Here is a 21,466-nt window from a genome sequence, read left to right on the forward strand (position 1 = left end):
TAAGAAGAAGCAAGCAAGCTTAGGCCACAAAAAGGAATTAGCAAAATTTCATAATAGCACTACTCCATTCCAATTATTTGCTTGCACTTGCACATATAAATGAATGGATTCATACAAACATCGAAAAAATTCAGTAAGAAGGTGACATATTTTTTATAACCAAACTTATTAAAAACGAAGCTCAAGCTGCAGGATCAAAAATTTATATGCACAAAAATGTTGAGGGAGAGGGATGTGAATGTTATGTAACATGTAGTGACTGTAATCTGCAACTAATTATAAAGATGTTGAAAACAGGAATCATACAACAACACTGTGATAGCTGAATATATGCACATTCTTGATTGCCACCATTACTATTAAAACCGTCTTCTTCTGACTGGTCTAGCCGGTGCCGTGCTTTCCCTGTTATCAGGGAACTCCCAACGAGCAATCGTCCCATCCCAGGATGAGGTCACCAGCATAGGGTAGAACGGGTGCCAGTTGCAATCACGTACAGGATCCTCATGGAAATCAAGTTTCGCAACTTGATTGCCACTCAACTGTGGAACAGAAATCAAACATAAAGACCGACACAAATGCAAGAGTCAAGATCCGTTACACGGTTCAAACATCAGTTTTTAAGCCCATATTGATATTGACTAGTATGACCGCCTTCCGCAAGACGTACAGAGAAAATAGTCCTCACAAACAACATTTTCATTAAGATGTCATTAGTATCTCAAGATATGCAGCTTGTTATCATATCAAACTTCAGATGCATTTTTCATAGGCCATTGTTGTCTACCACCACTGTTTAATGCCTTCTTTTGGAAACTAACTGGAAATTAAAACGGAATTCAACTCAGCATGCACGAAAACATAGTCTAGAAGGGATATAATACTTACCACATCATAAATATAAACACAGCCATCAGTTGATCCCGTATATATATACCTTTGCCCGGTGCTGCAGATTTTAACAATCAAATGACAAAATAAGTAGACAGCGAGAATATGGCCCATCACGAGTCTAAATTTTTAACAAGATACAGACGAGATTATTAGTTCCACAACAAGAAGAAAATAAATGACATCATTGCCATGCACTGTTCATTAGCTAGGTTGATAGTAATCACTGTTGAAAATGCTATATAGCGATGATGGTCTGCCCAAAAACCGCAACAGGGATATGGTGGATCAGTATGACGGGATAAGACGGTCGATAAATAAATCAATCTTACTAATATAAATAAACTAAAGCAAAAAGTCACAAATAAAATTATATAATGTCTAATAAAGTAATAATGAAAGTCATAGTTCAACAATTATAAGATAAAGTCATCATAATTGATGATACATAATGTCTAAATAAATACTCCCTTCATCCTACTCTAAGTGACACATTTTTCCTTTTGGGATGTCACACTCTAAACGACACATTTATAAAATTAGAAATATCACTCTCTCTTACTTTATTCTTTTAACTTTATTACTCATAAAACAACACTACATAAAATCCCATGTCGAATAAAAAATGCTCCACTAAGAGTGGGTCAGAGGAAGTGTTATCAACAATAGTCACCAAACCCAACATGGTCATCTTCATCCTCAACGTTATCAGTGGTACATGAGGCTGTTGGCGGGGCTGAATGAAGGCAGGGGGCGCGGGGCGGTGCTGGAATCGGTGGCAACAACAGACGAAGGTAGGCAGCGGACATGGGTGAGGGATGGAGAGAGAGATTTAGAGTTTAGTCCCAATTTGGATTTGGAGGTTTTCTGATTTTTCACCTAAAAATCTCTTTTTAGTTAAAATGTGGGTCGGATTATGTGGGTAAACGGGTAAGGTTAAGGGAAAAATGCGCTGAAATCACAAAAACGACCTCCATGTCGGATACGGCGGCCGCAAAAAAAAGTCAAAATCGTCAGACATAGCGACATGGAGGATTTTAATTTGTTCGACATTAGTTTCTTGACTGGCATCGTTAGCTTAAAAACTTGATGCGAATGCATTTTTTTTACGGTTAAATGAACATAAATTTAAATGCTGCGCCACAGAGGACTCGAACCCCCTCAGGCATTATTAAATGGTGTTTAATCAAGTGTATCAATGCATTTATTGATACGCTTGAAAGTGGTGATTAAATGGTGTTTAATCTAGGAATAACTGGGCATCAGTTACAAGATAATGGGAAAACTGGGCTTCGGTTCTTTGGGTAGACGAGGAGTTTGTTAATGCCGTCAGAGCATCTCCAAAGAAAATAGGTAAATTGATGAGTTATATCTCTAATTTAACTTTTCAAAAATGCAAATATATCTTCTTGAAGAGTATCATAATTGGAAAGCCAATATCATGGAATTGACCATGAGGAATTAGAAATGGAGCATTCGATTCCAAATCCAATGTTTGGTACCGAAAAATATTTTGATTTGAAATTGAATTACAATTCCAATTCCTCTTAAATCCATGATTTGAATTCCGTATCAAAAAAGTAGATAATTAAAATTTCAAATAGTTATAAAATTGGGCACTTTCACATGCTACACAATCTGCACACGCAATGCACCCACTGCACATGCACACACACTATACACATAATGCGCGCGCGCACACACTACGCACACTACACACACAATGCGCGCGCACACACTTCATATCAATTTGATCATTTTCACCGAACAAAGGATTTGAAATTGCATTATAATTCAATTCCGTAGAATTTTATTTCCAATTCAGTTACAATTTCGTGTACCGAATGAGCCTTAAGATACCTTTCCAATAGGAGAATAAGATTCAACTATGATACTTTACCTCTTCAAGGGAAATAGCTTTCCCATTGGAGAATGATTTTTTATGAAGGTATATTAACATAAGTATGCAATTCCATGTAGCAGAGTTTTATATAATTGTCCTTTCAGGTTAGAACAGGATCATAGTTGAATTATTGTATGAAAGACTTTGTCAAGGCCAAGGCAGGACCTTATTTTCAAGAAGTTATAATTAATTTCAATCATATTTCCAATTTCAATCATATGGTATTAAACATTACCTATCGTTATGTCAAGGGTAAAAGTGTGTATGCTCTGTAGACCTTATATATTACCAACTGAACATTAAGATAGAACCGAACCACATAACTATAATATACAAGCACATCTTATTACCTGTATGCTGGCGAGAAATAACAGCGTATCAGCGTGCGCAAGACAGTGTGTCCTTTATATGTAGCTATTGACAGATCATCCCGAAGCCTCATATTTCTAGCCTTTTCTGGAAATTCCATCCATCTATAATTCCATTCCAGATATCGACTTCTTGGCACGCTGAAGCAAGAATACACAAATGCTCGTCAATATTATAAAAAAGGCTAGAGCCTAAAAACCATTTTGATAACTGCATTTAAACTCAAAAAAGGGTAATTGAGATATGGCATTAGCAGTTGGAATATCAAATATAGACGTACTAATTAGACGACATCTTCCTTATATCCCAAAGTTTGATAGATTGATCTTTTCCATTTGAGATGAAGTAGCGACCATCTCCACGGGTATCAATGAAAGTGATGCCTTCTATATGTCCCATCAGGACTCCAGCAGCTTTCCCTTCGGTTGCAAGGCAACGCCTGTCCCAAACCTGAAAGGAGCCAAACATAGATCAGAAGATATTGCATTGTGTATGAATTATGATAAATAGCATAGGATAAGTAAATGAAGAAAACATTAGGTTTCGATATTCAAGGTCTAGAGCTAGAACCGGTCGAAAAGGTGTTGATATATATTATCATATATGAAGACGGTGCACTATCTGTGCATGGAGGCCCTACAAGATAAATTTCACATGAAGGAGACAACTACAAACAAGATTTGAGGACAAGACATAATTTTTAAAAATAAAGTGCATGTTGAACATATCATTTACGTTGCCTGTAAAAAACAAAAGACAAAAAAAAATCATCTTGTGGTGGAAAAGGACTACATATGTATATAACTTCAAATAAAGAATAAACATTACTTTGCACAAGTTATCATCGCTGCCCGAATATATGATGTTACCACTTTCATCAGCAAAGCACACGGAATTGACATCTGCCTGCACAAAAAGTTGTTTGTATAATAAGTTATTTTGCATATCAAGTATGAGGGACGAAAACAGAAAAATATCCACAAACTCTTGAAACTTCACGTAAATTTAAAATGCTGCACCAATTACTTCCTGAAAACAATGCTTAGAGTTGTGACTAGAAAACTTAGACATAATACCCGATGAGCTTCAATTCGGAGGCTTGGCTTTCTGGCTTCGAGATCATAAACATATATAGCATCGTCACTGCTAGCAGCGACAATTTCTCGCCCATCAGAAGAAAACTTCACCGAGAAGATGCCAAGAGAGTAGTCGTGATAATCATCATCGTTGGATGAAAGTTCTAGACCTTCATGAATCTCCTGAATGAAGAAACAAATTGTTGCATAATAAATGTCATCAACAAAACATTTAATCAACAAAGTCTATTGTAATGTATTTAGAAGAAAAATGTTAAGTAAGTCAGACACAAACCGTCACGTTTGCATGAGACTCTTTTGTAGCAGATCCAACATCTACGATATGGACAATTGGAGAGATGCTGGAATATATCTGCGATTATAACATAAAAGCAAGATAAATAAGGAATATCCTCATTCATCAGCTGTGTCGGAAAAGGAAAGGCAATATTTCACATATGATGAACACAGTCCATAACACGTGGCCAACCGGCACTGTAGATGTGGTGCAATGCAGACTCAAAATAGTGCAAAACCAGTGCATTAGTCTTCAAGAAAACGACAATCTGGTGACACGTGAAACGTTGTACATGAATGAATATAGTATCTTACGAGAAAACGACGATCTGGTGACAGACAAGTATCAGTAATATTCTTCAAGCTCCAAGCACGAATGTCTTTATGAACTTTCCATCCACGATCAACATCATATATTTTGATATGGCTTTTCTGTCGAAGAAACATGGAAATGCTCATCACTAATCAAATTTATTACCTACAACTTCATATAAATAGTCAAATTAGATACCTGAAATCCAGCAACGAAAAGAGAACCATCGTCAGAAAATTGGGACACATATGCGCGGCTCTTCATCTTATCGACTACAGAGGGAGTACGACGGACAGGCAAAAAACGGCTCAAAACATGACAAGAATCCGACAGAGAAAATCTCCCTCTCCCACTATAGTTGCACTCTCTACCCAACATCATATGCACTGGCGAGACTAGTGATGTTGTCTCTTCAGGCAAGACCCGCCTCACATGCTTGTGTGGCACGGTCCTTAACTTCGTCACCTGTGCAAATTCATCATCCTTACAACCTGGTGGCACATAGGCACCCGATATTATATTCTCGTCTAAGAATTCTATATCCTCGGCCAAGTATTCAGGATTCATATATCTCATTCTCCAAACTTCTTTTGTTTTTGTCCAAACCTCAACTGAATCACTCTTTTTCCACGAAACAAACTCGATTCCCAGTCCCGTAGAATCAAAAACCTTCAAACATCAAAGCTATAATCACTCATCATTTCTTGAAATAACCATAATAATAATAAAAAAATACTACAAAACACAAGCTGATAGATTAATACACAAATTTCATCAAAACAAAAACGTAAAAGAAGAGTGAACCAAACACAAACTTCAAAACAATAATAAACGCATTGATTCATGAATGAAATATAAATCAAATGCACCTGATTACAGAGAGAAAACACGAACAAAGGCCTCAATCAAACGAGTAAGCTGAGATTTTAATCACACAAATTCTATATCGAAATCAGTAGCACATGAAAGAGAGTCATCACAACTTTACAGTAATAAGGAAGAAAGATTAATCAAACAAGTGAGATAACATAAATTGAAAAAAATGAAAGCAGTGAGGTCTCACCAAAGATTCCAGCTCCAGTCACTGCTGTCACTAAAATTCAACTAAAAAAAGCAAGAGCAAATAATGAGTAATGTGAAAATATTTCGACGGAGCATCAAGAATATATTATTGGTGAAATGAAAAATTGTATGCAACAAAAATTTCACTTCCTAAAAAAGCAAAGCCGACTCAAATTTGTAAGACTGATTTTTGGAGCCGAGAATGGCAAAATTTCTGCTCTTAGCGGTTGGCATTCTTCGGTATCAATATTAATACTCCTACAAGTGTCGCACGTGGGTGGCACGAGATTTGAGTATTGTATAAGTAAATTAGAGAAATGTAATTTAATGTGTTGGTGAAAATTTAAAATGTAATTGTACTATTGGAATAATAATAAAAAAATTAAATGTATTAGTGATCCTGATAGTTTATTTTGAAAAGAATAAAATTACAGTAACATGCATCTTTTTTTAGGATAAACGATATAAAAGAAATTGTGACACCTATTTTGAGTAAATATCATTTATTATCAATTGCCTAAAAAGTTCCTTCTTAATACAAGTAACCAATTATCAATTTAATGACCTTTCATTCAATTTTAAAATCTGATTTTTCACAATTTTCATGTGTTTTTACACAATTGTACTTGTGGATATTCATTTTATGTCTGTGGAAGATGAAAGAATAGAAATTTTTTTCTTTAATATTACATATGGAATTGAAAAGGTATAATTCTATTATATTATATCTCATTCCCTCTCTAATTTGCACGTATAGAATAAAAAGATGAAGAAATATTTCCCTTTTTTGTTATTTTAAAGTATAAAGGGATGAGAAGTAACAAATGAGAACCTATTAAATTTACCTTTGGAAACAACATAATACTATCCTCCTGTACTAACAAATATCACACTTGGGCTGCACGAATGAAGAAAATTAAAAAACAATTAAATTTATTTAGATATAGTGTATTTTGGAAAGAATAACAGTATAACATTTTTTTAGGATAAATAATAGTAGTAAAAGAAATTTTGACATTTATTTTGAGGAAATATCATTTATTATCAATTGCCTAATAATTCTTTCTTCATACCAGTAACCAATTATCCATTTAATGCCTTTCATCCGATTTTAAAGCCTTGAATTTTCAAAATCTTCATTTGTCTTTATACAATTGTAATTATAGCTCAAACATGTAAAACAATTTGAGTTAGTTGGAAATCCAATTTATGCCCGTTGAGTTTGTACCACTTAAAAAGTCAACTTTCTATATTGGAAAATAAATTTTCTCTTCTCTCCTTATTACAATATTTAATAATTTTCTGTATTATTTTAATCACATTTAACTACTTTATCTAAATTTTTATGTCATTCGAAAATATGATATTTTAAATGGAACGGATAAAGTATTTGATATGTGAAAGGTTCTTTTAGAAAATATGGAATAGATTAGGTTGAATTCAATAATTCTCCATCTTATTCTCTTTATAAAACGAAAGGATGAAGAAATATTTATCTTTATGTAATCTTAAATTGTAAAGTAGAGACTAGTAACAACTAATCAGTGCAGATCTATTAAATTTTTATTTTTTGGGGGAGAGTTTCTTGTGAAAGACGTAAGCTCCTTAATAGCGACAAGCACACAACGTTCTTTAGTAAGAGGTAAATGTTTTCGCATCTAACGCGCAGCTGCGTGATCTATAATTAATCGTGATTCAGTTTCCTAACTATTTCTTTTAAATTTTAGTGTTACACATAAATAGTCAATAAATCAATTTCAAAATTAAATATTTTAATAATATTAAAGCTAAGCATACACTATATAAAACAGTACTGCCATTTATTGCATGACCTCATTTCATGGTTACAAAAATAAATAATGGGGATAGAAAGAAAAATCAATGATCATTACATAATACTAATAACTAAATCTACCATTGAGGAATCTTGAAAATCTAGGAGCTGCTTTGGAGCATGAATTTGTTCAGAGTTCGAACTCTGAAGCCAATAAACAGATCAAATTAATGAAATGTTGTTGGCTCTGTTTTGTGTGAAGAATAAATATTGGTAGAATTGATATTCATGAGCTGAGAGAGGCCTGAATTTCTTCCAAAGTTTTTCCTTTCGTCTCAGGCATGATCTTCGCCACAAACACTATCGTCAGCGCGCAAAATGCAGCATAGATCGAAAACGTACCTAAAAATTATAATTTCAAAGACATTAGAGATTGATGAAATTTTTTTTGAGAGTGAAGTGAGGAATGATGTTTCTTACCAGCAGAACTCCAGGCCATCATGTAGTTGAAGGTGAAGGAAATTAACCATGCACCTAACCAGTTCACTAAAACTACAAGACTCCCTGCTACACCTTTTATATGAATTGGGAAAATCTGATAAAAAAATTTTAATGTCAACACCACAACATGTATGTGTATTTTGTGTTTGGTGGTAATGAAAAATGTGAGTACCTCTGACATGACCACCCAGGGAACTGGTCCTGTCCCTATAGAGAAGGCTGATATGTATACCTTTTTCATAAATAAAATAAAAACATAAATCAGCCCATTACTTTAACACTAATATTTACTTCTATACAAATTCATTAAGCTCAGTTTTACCAGTACTCCAGAGACAGCAAGAAATGGGACACATCCAGCCAAGAGATCTTGCTCCTGATTTACAAATCCAAACAAAATAAACATTTCTTCAATTTTACAAAAATCATATACTAATGCTATGTTTGTGCATTGCAATTTGCTTCAAACCTTAAGGAAAAATGAAGCCCCTGTCAGGATGCATCCGAGGCATGTTCCTGCTGAGGATATCTGAAAAACGAAAAAAAAATCGAATAAATTTTGTGATTCTTGTTTCTGCAAAGGATTTAAATGAAGAGCACTCACCATGAGAAGAGGCCTTCTTCCTGATTTATCCATTAGTACTGCTCCAACTATAGTTATAGGAACCTGTCACAAATATTTCTCACTTTAACAATCATCATAATTATGTAAGTACTACAAAATTGATTATTTAATTTGTAGCAAATACCTGAATTATGGCATATGCAATAGTCCCAGCTTTTCCTGAAGAAAAACCTGCAGCTACAAATGTTTCACTAGAGTAGAAACCAATCCCATTTATTCCTCCAAACTGCTGAAAAACCATCAATCCCACACCAACCTAAACATACACACAAACCTCGGTTACATCAAACAAACAAAATTTGCATTTAACTAATACACATGAATGGTGTTGATCCTTACAATCACCGGACGAATGTATTTGGGGTCGAACAAGTCCGCTATTCTAACTTTAGGTTGATCTAGTAGAACATCAATGCTGGCCTAAATACACAATAATGTCAAGATAAACGCGTTATGTTAAACCAGTCTCAACTAAAAAAAACAAAATGAGCACAAAGGAGATATATGTAGTACCTGAATTTCATTGGCTTCTTGCATTATATCAGCATTCTTGCCGCGAAGTCTGTGCAATGCTGATTCGAACTCTTTCTTCCGCCCAACTTTCGCCTGCAAGAAGCACAGTTTATGGATCCGAATGTATAGTTTGAATTGTATTCCTTGATCAAATTATTGGGGTGAATCTCACCAGCCATCTAGGGGATTCCGGGATGAAGAATAGGCCAACGAGAATTAAAAGACAAGGGATCAGCCCTGCATATATCAAAACATGGCAAATTAGAAACAGAAATCAGCTATAGCAGAGATTTATGATGATATCTTGAATCTAAATTTAATTTTTTGAACTAACCAGTTAAAGCTAATGTTCTCCATGTTACAACTGATCCAACAATATATGCAGTTGATGCTCCACAGACAATCATAAGCTGAAAAAAAACGTCAGAAAAACCACTTCTTTAACATGTGATTCTATCTCTCTCCCTCTATCTCATCATAAACAAATTGGGGCCTTTCCCTGACCTGATTCAACGTTGCAAGTCCCCCGCGAAGATTCTTAGGTGCAATTTCAGCAATGAAGACAGGAACCTGTTTGAATAAACAATTGTTTAACACTGGTTCATTTCAGACATGTTTGTTGGATTAAGACAAGAAAAAAGCTTACCACATAGGAGAATATTCCTATGCCGTAGCCAGTGCAGAACCTTCCAACATCAAGAAACAGAGCTTCCTGCATTGAAATAAACATTTTACCAAAGAATTAGAGAAAATTTAGTATAAAAATTTAAGAAATCACTAGAGATTATGGTTGAAAAACACACTAACCATGGCAAAATAGACAGCAAGCCACCCTGTTATGCAGAACACAGCTGACATTCTCATTGCCTGTCCCATGAAAATAACCAAGAAATTTTTGTAAACAGATCAAAATCTGAAGTTTGTAACATCTAAAAAACTCATGTTATTAGTACCCCTTTTCGACCAATGTAATCTGCGAGTCTACCGCTTGTAACCGCTCCAATCATAGCACCAATGGTGATTATGGATCCAAACATAGAGAACTGCATGAATAATTGGTTAAAGATCCCACCTTTCAATCTTTTACATTATCAAGAATATTAGAAAAAAAAGAACTCATTAGTACCTCAGATATAGATAGATTTAAGTCCTGTCTTATAGCTGATTGAGTAGGTGAAGAATATCCCACCTGCAAAGAAATTAACTTGAGCTAAACATTCCCTTTTTTTTTTTTGGGGGGGGGGGGGGGGGGGGGGGTTTGATCCCTTTTGTGTTACATATTTGATCCTCACAAGCAACAAAACAATAAAGCAAACATTTTTCTCAAAAAAAAATAAAAAAACAATAGGACTTACACATGATCCAAACTGAAATGATCCACAAACAGCAACACAAGTACTCAACAAAACCATCGAAATTGATCCGTTTTGTTGGTCCGAATCGAGGCAGTTGGCCTTGTGTATAAATGGCTTCTCCAGGCCATGTTCAACATCTTGGTGTTGATCAATAGCCATATCTATCTTACGTGTGATTAAGAAAAATTAAAAAGGTGCATGCAATAATGGGAAATGGAGTCGAAAATTTATAGTACTTGATGAGTTAGGCGTGTGTGTACAAGCAGCTATGGATTAGTAGGATTCGATAAAAAGTGAATTGAATTGAGTTGTGCAATCTTAATGATTAGGTACTAAAATAATATTAAGATGGGTGTTTTTATTAGAATTCATGTGAATTTGAAGCTGTCACTGACGTGGGATCCTTGTCTTGATTTCATATGGAGGGGTCAGATTTTACTCTGCAAATTGTAACAAAATAAATCTACTCTGCAAAAGGCATGTGAGTATGCATGTATATATTGATATGTGCACTGTGATGAAGTGAAATCAAACTAAAGCCTTGTTGCAAATAAAACTCAGAAACGCAATGTATTAAAAATATCAATATAATAATATTAAAATGACCATACGGTATACTGAAATGTCAAAAAAATTATGTATTAACATTTATCGTGTTAACATTTTTAATACACTGTGTTGATGAGTTAATAGAGTTGACAACTTAAAACAATTGATTATGTCATGATTTTCTGATATTGAACCCATGGTTTTCAACTTCTAATAAAAATTTATTGAATGGGAGATTGCAAAATGGAAATTAATTCAATTTCTATTTGCTAAGTATGGTCTCAATATAAAAAGGGTAAATGCAAACTAGGAAAATAGTCAAAAACAGATAGTTTTCTGCAAATCGTGTTGACCTGCATAACTAAAATTCAAACTATTACTTAAATAATAGCAACACAGCTCAGTGCTAGAGAGAATGTCTTTAATTTTCTGTAAATTTGATTCAGATCTTAAATTGGTTAGTGGGAAATCAAGAATCTTTATTTACGAGTATAATCTGTTTTAGTTTTGCTCATTCTCGGGGCCGGGTTAATTGCTTTTTACTGTAGATATAATTCATATTAAAAAAAATTGAGCCGATCCATCTCCTGATAATTGATTATTGGCAAAACACATATGGAGGTTCTTATACTAGTATAATTTGTTTCATCATGCACTTTTATAAATTTTTGTTTCATCATGTCTTTGTATGAATGCATCATGTTTTATTAAAATCTTTTATAATTTTTTATTTAATTAAGTCTTTATACCAATACATTTTAATTTAAAAGGTTATATATTATTTTTAATTTAGTTAGATCTTTATTTGACATACTTCATAATTTAATTAATATTTTTATTTAATTTATTTAATTTTTTCTCTTATTTATTTTGATATTAATTTAGTTGCAATATCGAACTCATTATTTATTAAAAAAAATTATTGATAGTACTGATATTAACTTATAATATATTCAGTTTTTCAATAATTCACGAGTTCATATTGCAACTGAATATTTTCAAACAATATTAATACTAATAAAAAAGTGTTCATATACTACTTGCGATTGAGTTGAACAAATTTTAGTTAATATACCAGAAATGAACAGGCTATCAACCTAAACTATTAATGCTATTCACGGCACATATTATCAATTCATATTCAAAACGCAACATCCAATTATTAATTTCATAATTATGCAAGAACTAATTAATAATAATTTCATAATTATGCAAGAACTAATTAATAAAGGGGCAAAATATTAGAAAAGTTTTCTTTAATTAAAAAACTTGTTTTATCCCATATTATTAACCCAATAAACAAAATATATTAAGACGAAGAAAACGTAATACCAACGAAGTTGCACTTTATAATATTTTTTTTTGCTTTCTTCATTTAAAGATATAAAACGATAAACACGCCTATTTTCATATACTTATACACCCAGATTTATTTAAAATTTATCAGTTATAATCAATTCAAATAAAAATATTCAAAATACAATATGCATAAGATCGCCGTGTACGGACGAGAAATTAGCTATCATTATATCATACTATCAATTTTGATTTTATTATATAGTATTAAAAAAAGAAAATATTTTTTTAATATCGGTGATGATCATGATTGCTGTAATCAACAAAATCAGTTGACACTTACATTTTGTTGGTTGGATTCCTAATTAAAACTAATACTATATGAGAATTCAACATAATCTTGCAAGTTGCACCATGAATACAAATTATTGTTAAATTAATTACACCTTACCTTGTTTCCTGGCTGCTGGTTTCCAAGATTCATAAAAAAAAAAAAACCATTTACATTAATACCGCTTTAGTTATTTATTTATTTATTATTATACTCCATATCCAAAACCATCATTTTCATACTCCAAATTATAGACGATTCATCCGTTTTTTAAGTGCTAGTAGTATTTGTTTTAGTCACATTTTTAATGTCATATGACAAATATTAAAGATTAATATTTGGCCATTAATATTTCATATTTGTATAATTTATTATTTCTATGAAAAAGCATTATTGTAATGCATAAATAGCATTAATGGTATTGTTATCATATAAAAAAATAAAGCGATGTGGCATATTGTGAATAGTTATGTATGAAAGAGTTATTTTGTAAATTTTTAGTAATAAAAATACTAAATTAATGATCGTGAAATATTTATTATCCATTTCTTTTAATTACAGAGAGATAATAATTTGATTCAAAATTTCAAATAAATGGTAACATCAGTAAAAAAAAAAGTTAGGTTTTGGACTAAATTATACTACTACCAATTAACTCAGTTTCTATTTAAACTGAAATCATAACATGCCACATCATAACTGAATAACATCGTATAAAAAATCTATATTATCACGTTATGAATGAATTTTACAAGATCTAAAATTTATATATATAGTTAGGAAACTCACAAGTCTTGTCTTTCAATTTTTAAAGACTAATCTCCACCGTAGAACGTGTTACATGCTCAACCGGGAAATTACTTAAGCTTGTCCAAAGGCCTAGAAAAAATACTATTCCTATCAAACAAAAAAAAAATGAATAAAAAAGTTTATCAATTTGCAGTGAGGCTGATTTGGGCTGTTTATTTTATTAGAGAATCATAACTATCTTTGTTTTCTTTATTCGTGTTGCGTGACTCCTTCCTGAAAATATCTCCCTAAAATACTGGATATTTTTGGCATGACATGAATATTATAGTATTTATCTATTTTGGACTATTGTATTGTGTGATTTGCCACAATGGGAACCAATCATTTCGTAAATAATCAAGGAGTGGAGGCCTTCTTTATAAGCACAAAAATTTACAAACAAAATCCAAAGAAATAGAATTGCTAAAGATCCATCCATATCACCAAAATATAATTAAAATGTTTGATTGTTGACAACAAGATTATTAAGTGCAAGCATGCTGCATATGACATCAAGTAAAGGCTCTTCAATTAAATAGGATGGCTGCTGCCAGTGCCTTTATATGTTGAATTTGGTGTGATCTTCTGGCATAGGATGATTTTGTATAACCATCAAATCCAAGTCTTCAAGAATTTAGGAAGCTAACCAAAATGAAAGCTATAGCAATTAGTTAATCATGGATAAGAAATTGCAAGAGGTTCGTTCTTCTATAATAAACTAACCACAGATCCACAGTAGTAGGAAATGTTTTGTAATGCACAAGAGTTAAGGCCACCTAAGGCTGAAGATGGAGAAGCAGAGGATGAAGTTTGCAAGGGAGTTGGAGTTGCAGAGAATGCAGTGCGAACTCTCGCAGCTCAAGAATAGGCTGTGCGGGACTAACAAAAGCCACCACCACAGCGATAGGATCATCAGCAATAACGACAATGCCAAGAATAACAGTAATAGCAGTGATTGAGGATGTGAGTAGCACAATTAGGGTATGTATTTGTACAAGTATAATTGTTTAGTATTTGAATCTCCTAGGTTGTTTTTCTTACTTATCTCCTTTGTAATACTGCCATTGCCATTGCTGCTGCATGGTAAAAAGGTTGAATCTTGTGCATTTAGAGTTATTCTACAATTAGAGTTATTCTAGTTGTCATTTTTCATGCCCTCACTTCTTGCTGTTTATCAGGCAGAATCATGAATGAATCTATCTCAATATTTTAAGAACTTGTGTACATGAATGGCTCTGCTTTCCATAGATCGTGTTGTTTCGTAGCAAACACTGAAACTTGTGCATAAGCTATGGTTGAGTTGATTTATTTAATGCTTCAATTTATTGGGATAATGTGTTGTGGAACTAAGTAATCCCATTCATCTGATTATACCAATGTTTGATCTTCTGAAAGATAATGCTTTTCCAGGAACTTTTCTTTGATACAAAAATGATTTTTAAGGGTGATGGTTTCATTTTGTGATGCTTTTCACAATAAAAAATATCATCTTGATCACAAGGATTTAATGCATTGGTCTTGATCTTGATCATAGATTTGCTTTGCTGCCCAGAAAATACTGATATTTAAAACGAAAGTTCATGCAGTAACTGCGAAACCGTGTCAAATTTACAAACTAAAACAGAAGCAGCATTTAATTAATAGATCAAATGATCAATGCAAGTGAGTCCTCAACAATGTCAAAATATTAAAAGATCCACAAATTACTAGTAAATTCCAGGTATAATCCGGCTAGGGACCTTGTCGCAATACAGCTTCCAGTACTTGCCATACCTGCAACAAACAGAAAAAAATTCCAATCAAAATGTTACAATCAATGAACACGTGATCTGTAATCTTACCACATTCATAAATCAAAGATGTAATGCAATACCAACCCAGTCTATGATATGCGGGAGTTGTGCTACAATGAGATTCACGGAGATATACTTCTATTAATGGCTAAAAGCAATTGGCTGGGATCATTCAATACAACGCTATGAACACGATACCAAGGCAAACCCATAGAAAATACCCCTTTAGCGAAGAAAAATAGACACTAGGTAACTTTATTGCATTGGAAAGGTTATACTAGGACTACCCTATAGACTTCCTCTGTTCAGTAGATTACTTCCTAACAAAGCTTAGGATTCTATATTCTCTTCGTAATAATGGAAGAATTATGTTCGTAAGAACAATGAGAAGCAAATTCATTCTTTACTCGATAAGTACCAATATGCAATGGTGGATTGATATGACATCTACACGTGAAGATAATGATGTGTGCTTACTTTGTTTTGCATCTGTCATCATCCCTCTTAGCTCGGTCAAAAAGAAGAATTGTAAGGAACACCACATAAAAGTATGGGAGAAACTGCAAGTTAGATGAGAGGAGACCAGGGTTAGGAAGGTGTTAAGTTCAAAACATAAAATTGTCGGTGAGAAGCTTACATGGTCGAACAGAGCTGGTAAGGTCCAGAAGAAGGCTCCCAGGATTTCCGGCACATAATGGAAGTGACGAGCTAAGCCCCACCTGTCGAAGCATAATTTACTTTTGTTATTTCTTTACATATTAAGTTTTGATCAACCCATGTTCCAGATCATCATGTAGTGAAATATTTTGAGCTGATGATTGTGTAGCCTGAAGCTAATGTGGAAAGGTGATATGAAGCAATACACCGCAACCAACATTAAGTGTACAATGATAGGTCTTTGTATGACCGGTAGTCGTTGTGTTTGGAACCTACTTTTACATGTAATGTATTTGGAGCATGACTTACCATCCTGATGTCAGTAAAAGGCTGGACTTTGTCTGACCGGTAGTAGTTGTGTATGAGGCAACAATCTACATCAAATTTGAAAAGACAAACTAACAATTTAATAACTCTTTCATCAATACGATAATTAAAACAGTGGATCACAGATCATTATCACTACCTTGGATGGTGCTTTTCCCCAGACCAGGCATTTCCCATTCGTCCTCCTAAATTCTTGCCTTTGCCTGTCACAATCATAGTTTATGTATATGCAGAGTATGCCTGCTACAAGAATGAAGATTGCAAGCTGCAAAACAAAGTTAATTAAGGGCAAGTTAGAGATAAGAAACTGATATAAGGTTGAGCGAGATCTCAGTTAAAGAGTACTGGCCCATGCCGTAAGTCTACTATCATTGAGAATTTTCAGCCACATGATGATTACTAATTTGTTGTATATGTAAATTGTGGTTTTATTGTTTTTACTTTCGTATAAGGAACCTGAAAAAAGATCTTCACACCTATGCAAAAGGTAGTAGGGAGGGATCTAAAGAAGCCAAAATCTTGCATATTGCATGATCACTACTTTACTAATTACTACTAAGTAACTGAAAAAATACCTTAACCCCAAGATTCACCGGGTGATTGACAAGGTACATGCCAGGAGATGTATATATAGATGGGACCCACACCAAACATCCCCAACAAATGTAAAAGCCAGCTGAAAATGAATTAAGTAATTTGGAGTTATGGAAACAACAATCACCAATCATGAGGAAACTTGAAATACAATCAATATAGTTCAAATGCAAAAACCAGACCTCTATCATGAGCTATATCCATTGTGTTCCAATATCCGGCTTCCCACCAAAAGAATTTGGTTACATATACCAACATTAATATTGTGTTGACCAACATAGAATCGGATAGCTTTCCATATGTTTCGTACTGCAGGGGGACAGCATAGAGTGGCCAATTACCATCATAAGCAAATTGTGGCATTTTGAGATAATTAAAGACTACGAGTGAAGACAGAGTTTCCATGAAAAACAATTTCAGGAAGCATTACCTGCTTTATGCAATAGGTAACAGCAAGAACAGCCCAAGACATCATCCCAAATCTGCAATTTGTGAACACTTTGATATCGAAGTTCTCGCCAATGCGAGGATAAAGCTCCATTCCCTAAAAAAAGATAACGCATCAATCTTTGACCTCCGGTTAAGTGGTTATTGTATTCCACAATTTATGTACAAAGATTCCATCTTTCATTAAGTTACTGTGTTTTTGTGCTACACGGCTGTAGGGAAGGAAACAAAGATACAATGAGGATATAACCAAATTTCTCACCCAATAGAAATCAATAATTAAGTTTCCAGATGATCCAGAATCAGTTGAAGATGGCGCAACATGACCCTTGGGAAAATTAGAGTAAGTGTCAGATAAAAACATGTACAACTGAGAACAAATGGAATATTAGAGGTATCTACATACCCATGAATACTTACTTTGATGTACAAGAATATACAAAAGACGAAGCTCCCGAAAATTAATGCAGAAAATATCTCTCCCAAATGGTCATAAACTATTGTAGGGTTGAAAATTCCAAACCTGCAAAAAATTACAAAGATATCCATAAACCACCTTGGCTTAAAACATTAACCACATCTAACCACTTGTGGAATATATATCAAGAAACAGTGCTTGAGAGATTTTGAGCAAGAACTACACCTTCGTGTCAACAAGCACTAAGCAACTAACGGCACAATGCTCAGTTTCAATGAGAGTGCAGAAATGAACAATTATGATAGTACTTACTTCAGAAATCTAAGAAATAAAGCATGCCAATTTGTGAGAAAACTCTTCAAAGATCCTTACCACCAGAGGCCAAGATACGTAACCAGCGTCACCACATATGCTAGAACTCCATTAGCCTGCGATAACAATATGGGAAAATATCACAAAAGAAACCCAAATACAGAAAGCTATATATTGTTTTCACCATAGCGGCACAGACAGACTTACTACCTTATACACAGGCTTATTCCCAGCAGGCGAAACCGGGCCCTCGACCCTTTTCCCGGGGAGCAGAAGCTGGAGGGCAGCCTCAAATGCGGCATAACAAGCAATGATCTTCCATGCAGTGGCAGTGGGCTTTGGCCAGATATCGATCAATCCCTGCTGGCCATGCTGCCTTAAGTAATCCCATGTTTGCAACACGGATCCATCAGCATGCACCATCGTATACCATCTGCATGAACATCATTCAATGCACACTGTGAATAATCGCATCTAATAAAGTCAGTCAACCCCAATGATGTGTTTAGGTCAAGTCGCAGCAAAATCCAATCCAATTACATAAATCTAGCACTTAAAAATCAATAAAAACAACCGAATTGAGAACCGATCTAGCCACAAAACCTTCAATTGGGATTCGATAATCGAATGGATCGAGCGAAAACAAAACAGAGAAGGGAAAGGGGAGAACTTACAGTAGAATGACAAAAGGCGGACAGAGAGAGAGGAGAGAGAGCATAGAGGCATAAGTGAGCAAGGGCGCGTGCACCAAATCGGCTTCTGCCCCCATTTTTCTTCGTCTTCGAGAGTGAAGTGAGTAGCTCTGGACTGCAGATTTAAACCAGACGCCAAAAAACTGTTATGGATTTATATATGGAAAAATAAGACACACACTGTGGTAAAGGAAATTTTCCCAATTAGATATTTCGGTGGTCACGTGACATTTACATGTGCCTACCCATTATCATATTCTCTATTTTTCAAATATAAAGTCATACCTGAGCAAAAATTAGGAATCTGAGATTTGATTCTAGGTCCTACTAACTCGGCTTCTAATCTAGATCCAGGCTACTTCCGGCGGAGAATAACGGAGTGAGAGTGAGTGGGATGCGTGTTGAGTTAGGAGCACAGCCACGGAACAAAATTAAAACAAAATGAAAGACTAAATAAAAAGTTGGGGTCGGGATCCTCAGCATATATGCAAGTTAACTTATGTTGTTACATCCATATAAATCAAATAATCAAATCAAATAAATCTAATAAATATATTATTTATTTGATTGATTAGGTTAGCATTATAATTAAAAAAAATGAATTTACATTTGAAAAAAAGACAAGAGAGAATTAATTAGATTAAAAACACAATAATAAAAAGTAAAATGTGATTCACTCATGTGGACGACAATGCGAACCGGCTCCGGACCTACTCGTAACGGCATTGGAACTATCCAAATGAGCTCCATCGAGCTGGATTCGACCTTGTCCTCACCTTGGTCAGCTTGCAACCTCGACCGATTGGAGGTGAAGTCTGAAGGATTGGTACCACCCGCCCACTTATCTAGATGGCGAACCTTCTCTCACGTACTAACATGCTTGAAGGGCCTATGCATGTTCTCTTGGAAGAACAACATGGTCGCAATCATAACGTCGGCTATGCTCGTTCCGCATCCGCTCGTCCTCATCTCGTTGATGTACCACCTGTTGAAATTTTAAATTTCCTCGCTTGCTCGGGCGAAATAATTTCGCAGCATACTTACGTTGCGTTGCACATAGCTTTGGGTGACCAACTCCTAAAACCTCTTTCTGCTTTGTTAACTTGAAAATTAAAATGATATACTCCACTACAATACTACTATTCCTTACTATTATTACGGAGTACTTGAGACCAGTGGCGGACTCAGAAATTTCATATTGGGGGTGCGATAAATAATTATATTCACTTTAAAAATATAAAATTAAATTGATATTTTTTTAGGTTATGTCAATTTTCTATCAAGTCATTCTATTAAATAAAAATAATTATTTTAGGGTTATTACTTGAAAACTTTTCAATATTAAATTATGATTTTTTAGATATTTATATAACAAATAATTTATATTAGTTTATACAAAGTTCAAAATATTTAAACTAAAAATACAATGCATCATATTTTCTATATAATCTAAAATATGAGCACGGTAGTGATCATAAATACAATAAAGATTATATTCCACTGTTAGCTTTATTATGTACGATAGTGATCATCTATATGGAGGAATCGATCCCAGGTCGATGCAGCGGAAGGCTAATGCATATACCACTAGGCTACTTTCATATTTTGGGGATACAATAATATCCCCTTGTCCTTAATTGAATCCTTCAGTGGTTGCGGAAGGCTAATGCATATACCACTATGCTACTTTCATATTTTGGGATACAATAATATCCCCTTATCCTTAATTGAATCCTTCGGTGCTTGAGACATGATAAAGAATAATAATTCGTAATAATATAAGGAATAGATTCCTAGTATGTGTATGGGTTCAAAAATGAAGTAAGATAGTAGTATAATATTTAAGTTAGTTATCTATTTTTAATGTTCAATGATTATACAATTTTAATATACTTTTACAAAGAAAAATGAGTAGTTGAGAAGATAGTAATATAATATATACAAGAACAGACACAAAACTTTAGTTTTCAAAAGTTCAATTTTACTGAAGAATTAAAGAAAAAAATAGTGTAATAGTTTGATGTAATGGGATAAAAATATAACAAAAGCACAACAAATTTTTATCGCCAAAATATTCCAAGCCATACACATGAAAAGAAAATATAAAAAAATCCAAATCATATATAGTACATTGTAATTTAAAATACAACCCATAATAAATACTCCCATATTACAAAACACAGTATTTACTTATGTTGCGCCTGTGGCTAAGACCTCATCTATATGCTATCTTTTTTATATTCCTAACTCCACCTCCTCCGATTAAAATTAGAAGCATATAGGAATGTATTCATATCATTATACTAAATATTTGTAAAACAGAAAATAAATGTTTACCTTTGGATTAATCTGATGGCTATGATTAAAATTAATGGCGTACATTGTTGTATCATTTTCGTACATTAAAGGGTAAAAATGGTAAAGCACAATTGTGCATGACTTCGCTACATGATGTAGTTATATTTGTACATCATGTTCTATTAGTACATGATGTTAATGTATGAAAATGGTATTTTAATGTACGGGTCTCACACATTAATGTGCGCAGGTGACTGAATAATGTACACATTATCACGGGTATA

General features: G+C 33.8%; 3 protein-coding genes across 3 annotated transcripts; all 3 read right to left on the minus strand.

Moving 5' to 3' along the window:
• Positions 1 to 256: 256 nt before the first annotated feature.
• On the minus strand, positions 257 to 5,930 carry LOC125195753 (LEC14B homolog; the record flags this gene model as incomplete). The annotated part of the gene is made up of 11 exons (XM_089056516.1): positions 257 to 542; positions 889 to 949; positions 3,145 to 3,303; positions 3,444 to 3,613; positions 3,992 to 4,069; positions 4,240 to 4,422; positions 4,535 to 4,612; positions 4,852 to 4,968; positions 5,048 to 5,314; positions 5,456 to 5,518; positions 5,913 to 5,930. Coding segments are annotated over 11 exons (1,377 nt in total), but the record flags the coding sequence as incomplete, so codon positions are not given.
• A 1,780-nt stretch (positions 5,931 to 7,710) lies between these two features.
• LOC125196128 (Major facilitator superfamily protein) lies at positions 7,711 to 10,912 on the minus strand. Its single transcript, XM_048094507.2, has 17 exons — positions 10,680 to 10,912; positions 10,451 to 10,513; positions 10,278 to 10,367; positions 10,132 to 10,191; positions 9,971 to 10,036; positions 9,829 to 9,894; positions 9,659 to 9,734; positions 9,497 to 9,561; positions 9,325 to 9,417; positions 9,151 to 9,231; positions 8,936 to 9,067; positions 8,791 to 8,853; positions 8,656 to 8,715; positions 8,509 to 8,562; positions 8,359 to 8,418; positions 8,166 to 8,280; positions 7,711 to 8,087 (listed from the first exon to the last, which is right to left on the minus strand). The coding sequence occupies exons 1-17, from the start codon at positions 10,836 to 10,838 to the stop codon at positions 7,972 to 7,974; spliced, it is 1,419 nt and encodes a 472-aa protein (XP_047950464.1). The 5' UTR covers positions 10,839 to 10,912; the 3' UTR covers positions 7,711 to 7,971.
• A 4,296-nt stretch (positions 10,913 to 15,208) lies between these two features.
• Positions 15,209 to 19,030, minus strand: DWF5 (Ergosterol biosynthesis ERG4/ERG24 family). Its single transcript, XM_048089496.2, has 13 exons — positions 18,867 to 19,030; positions 18,403 to 18,625; positions 18,253 to 18,308; positions 17,883 to 17,985; positions 17,725 to 17,790; positions 17,446 to 17,559; positions 17,198 to 17,324; positions 16,997 to 17,097; positions 16,561 to 16,686; positions 16,404 to 16,468; positions 16,075 to 16,156; positions 15,915 to 15,997; positions 15,209 to 15,417 (listed from the first exon to the last, which is right to left on the minus strand). Exons 1-13 carry the CDS (start codon positions 18,959 to 18,961, stop codon positions 15,351 to 15,353), a joined length of 1,308 nt encoding a protein of 435 aa, XP_047945453.1. The 5' UTR covers positions 18,962 to 19,030; the 3' UTR covers positions 15,209 to 15,350.
• Positions 19,031 to 21,466: the final 2,436 nt, after the last annotated feature.

The sequence above is a fragment of the Salvia hispanica genome, chromosome 4 (genome assembly GCF_029641045.1).
Source record: "Salvia hispanica isolate PSC_SH4W2 chromosome 4, Shi_PSC_v1, whole genome shotgun sequence".
In the NCBI taxonomy this organism is placed as follows: Eukaryota; Viridiplantae; Streptophyta; class Magnoliopsida; order Lamiales; family Lamiaceae; genus Salvia; species Salvia hispanica.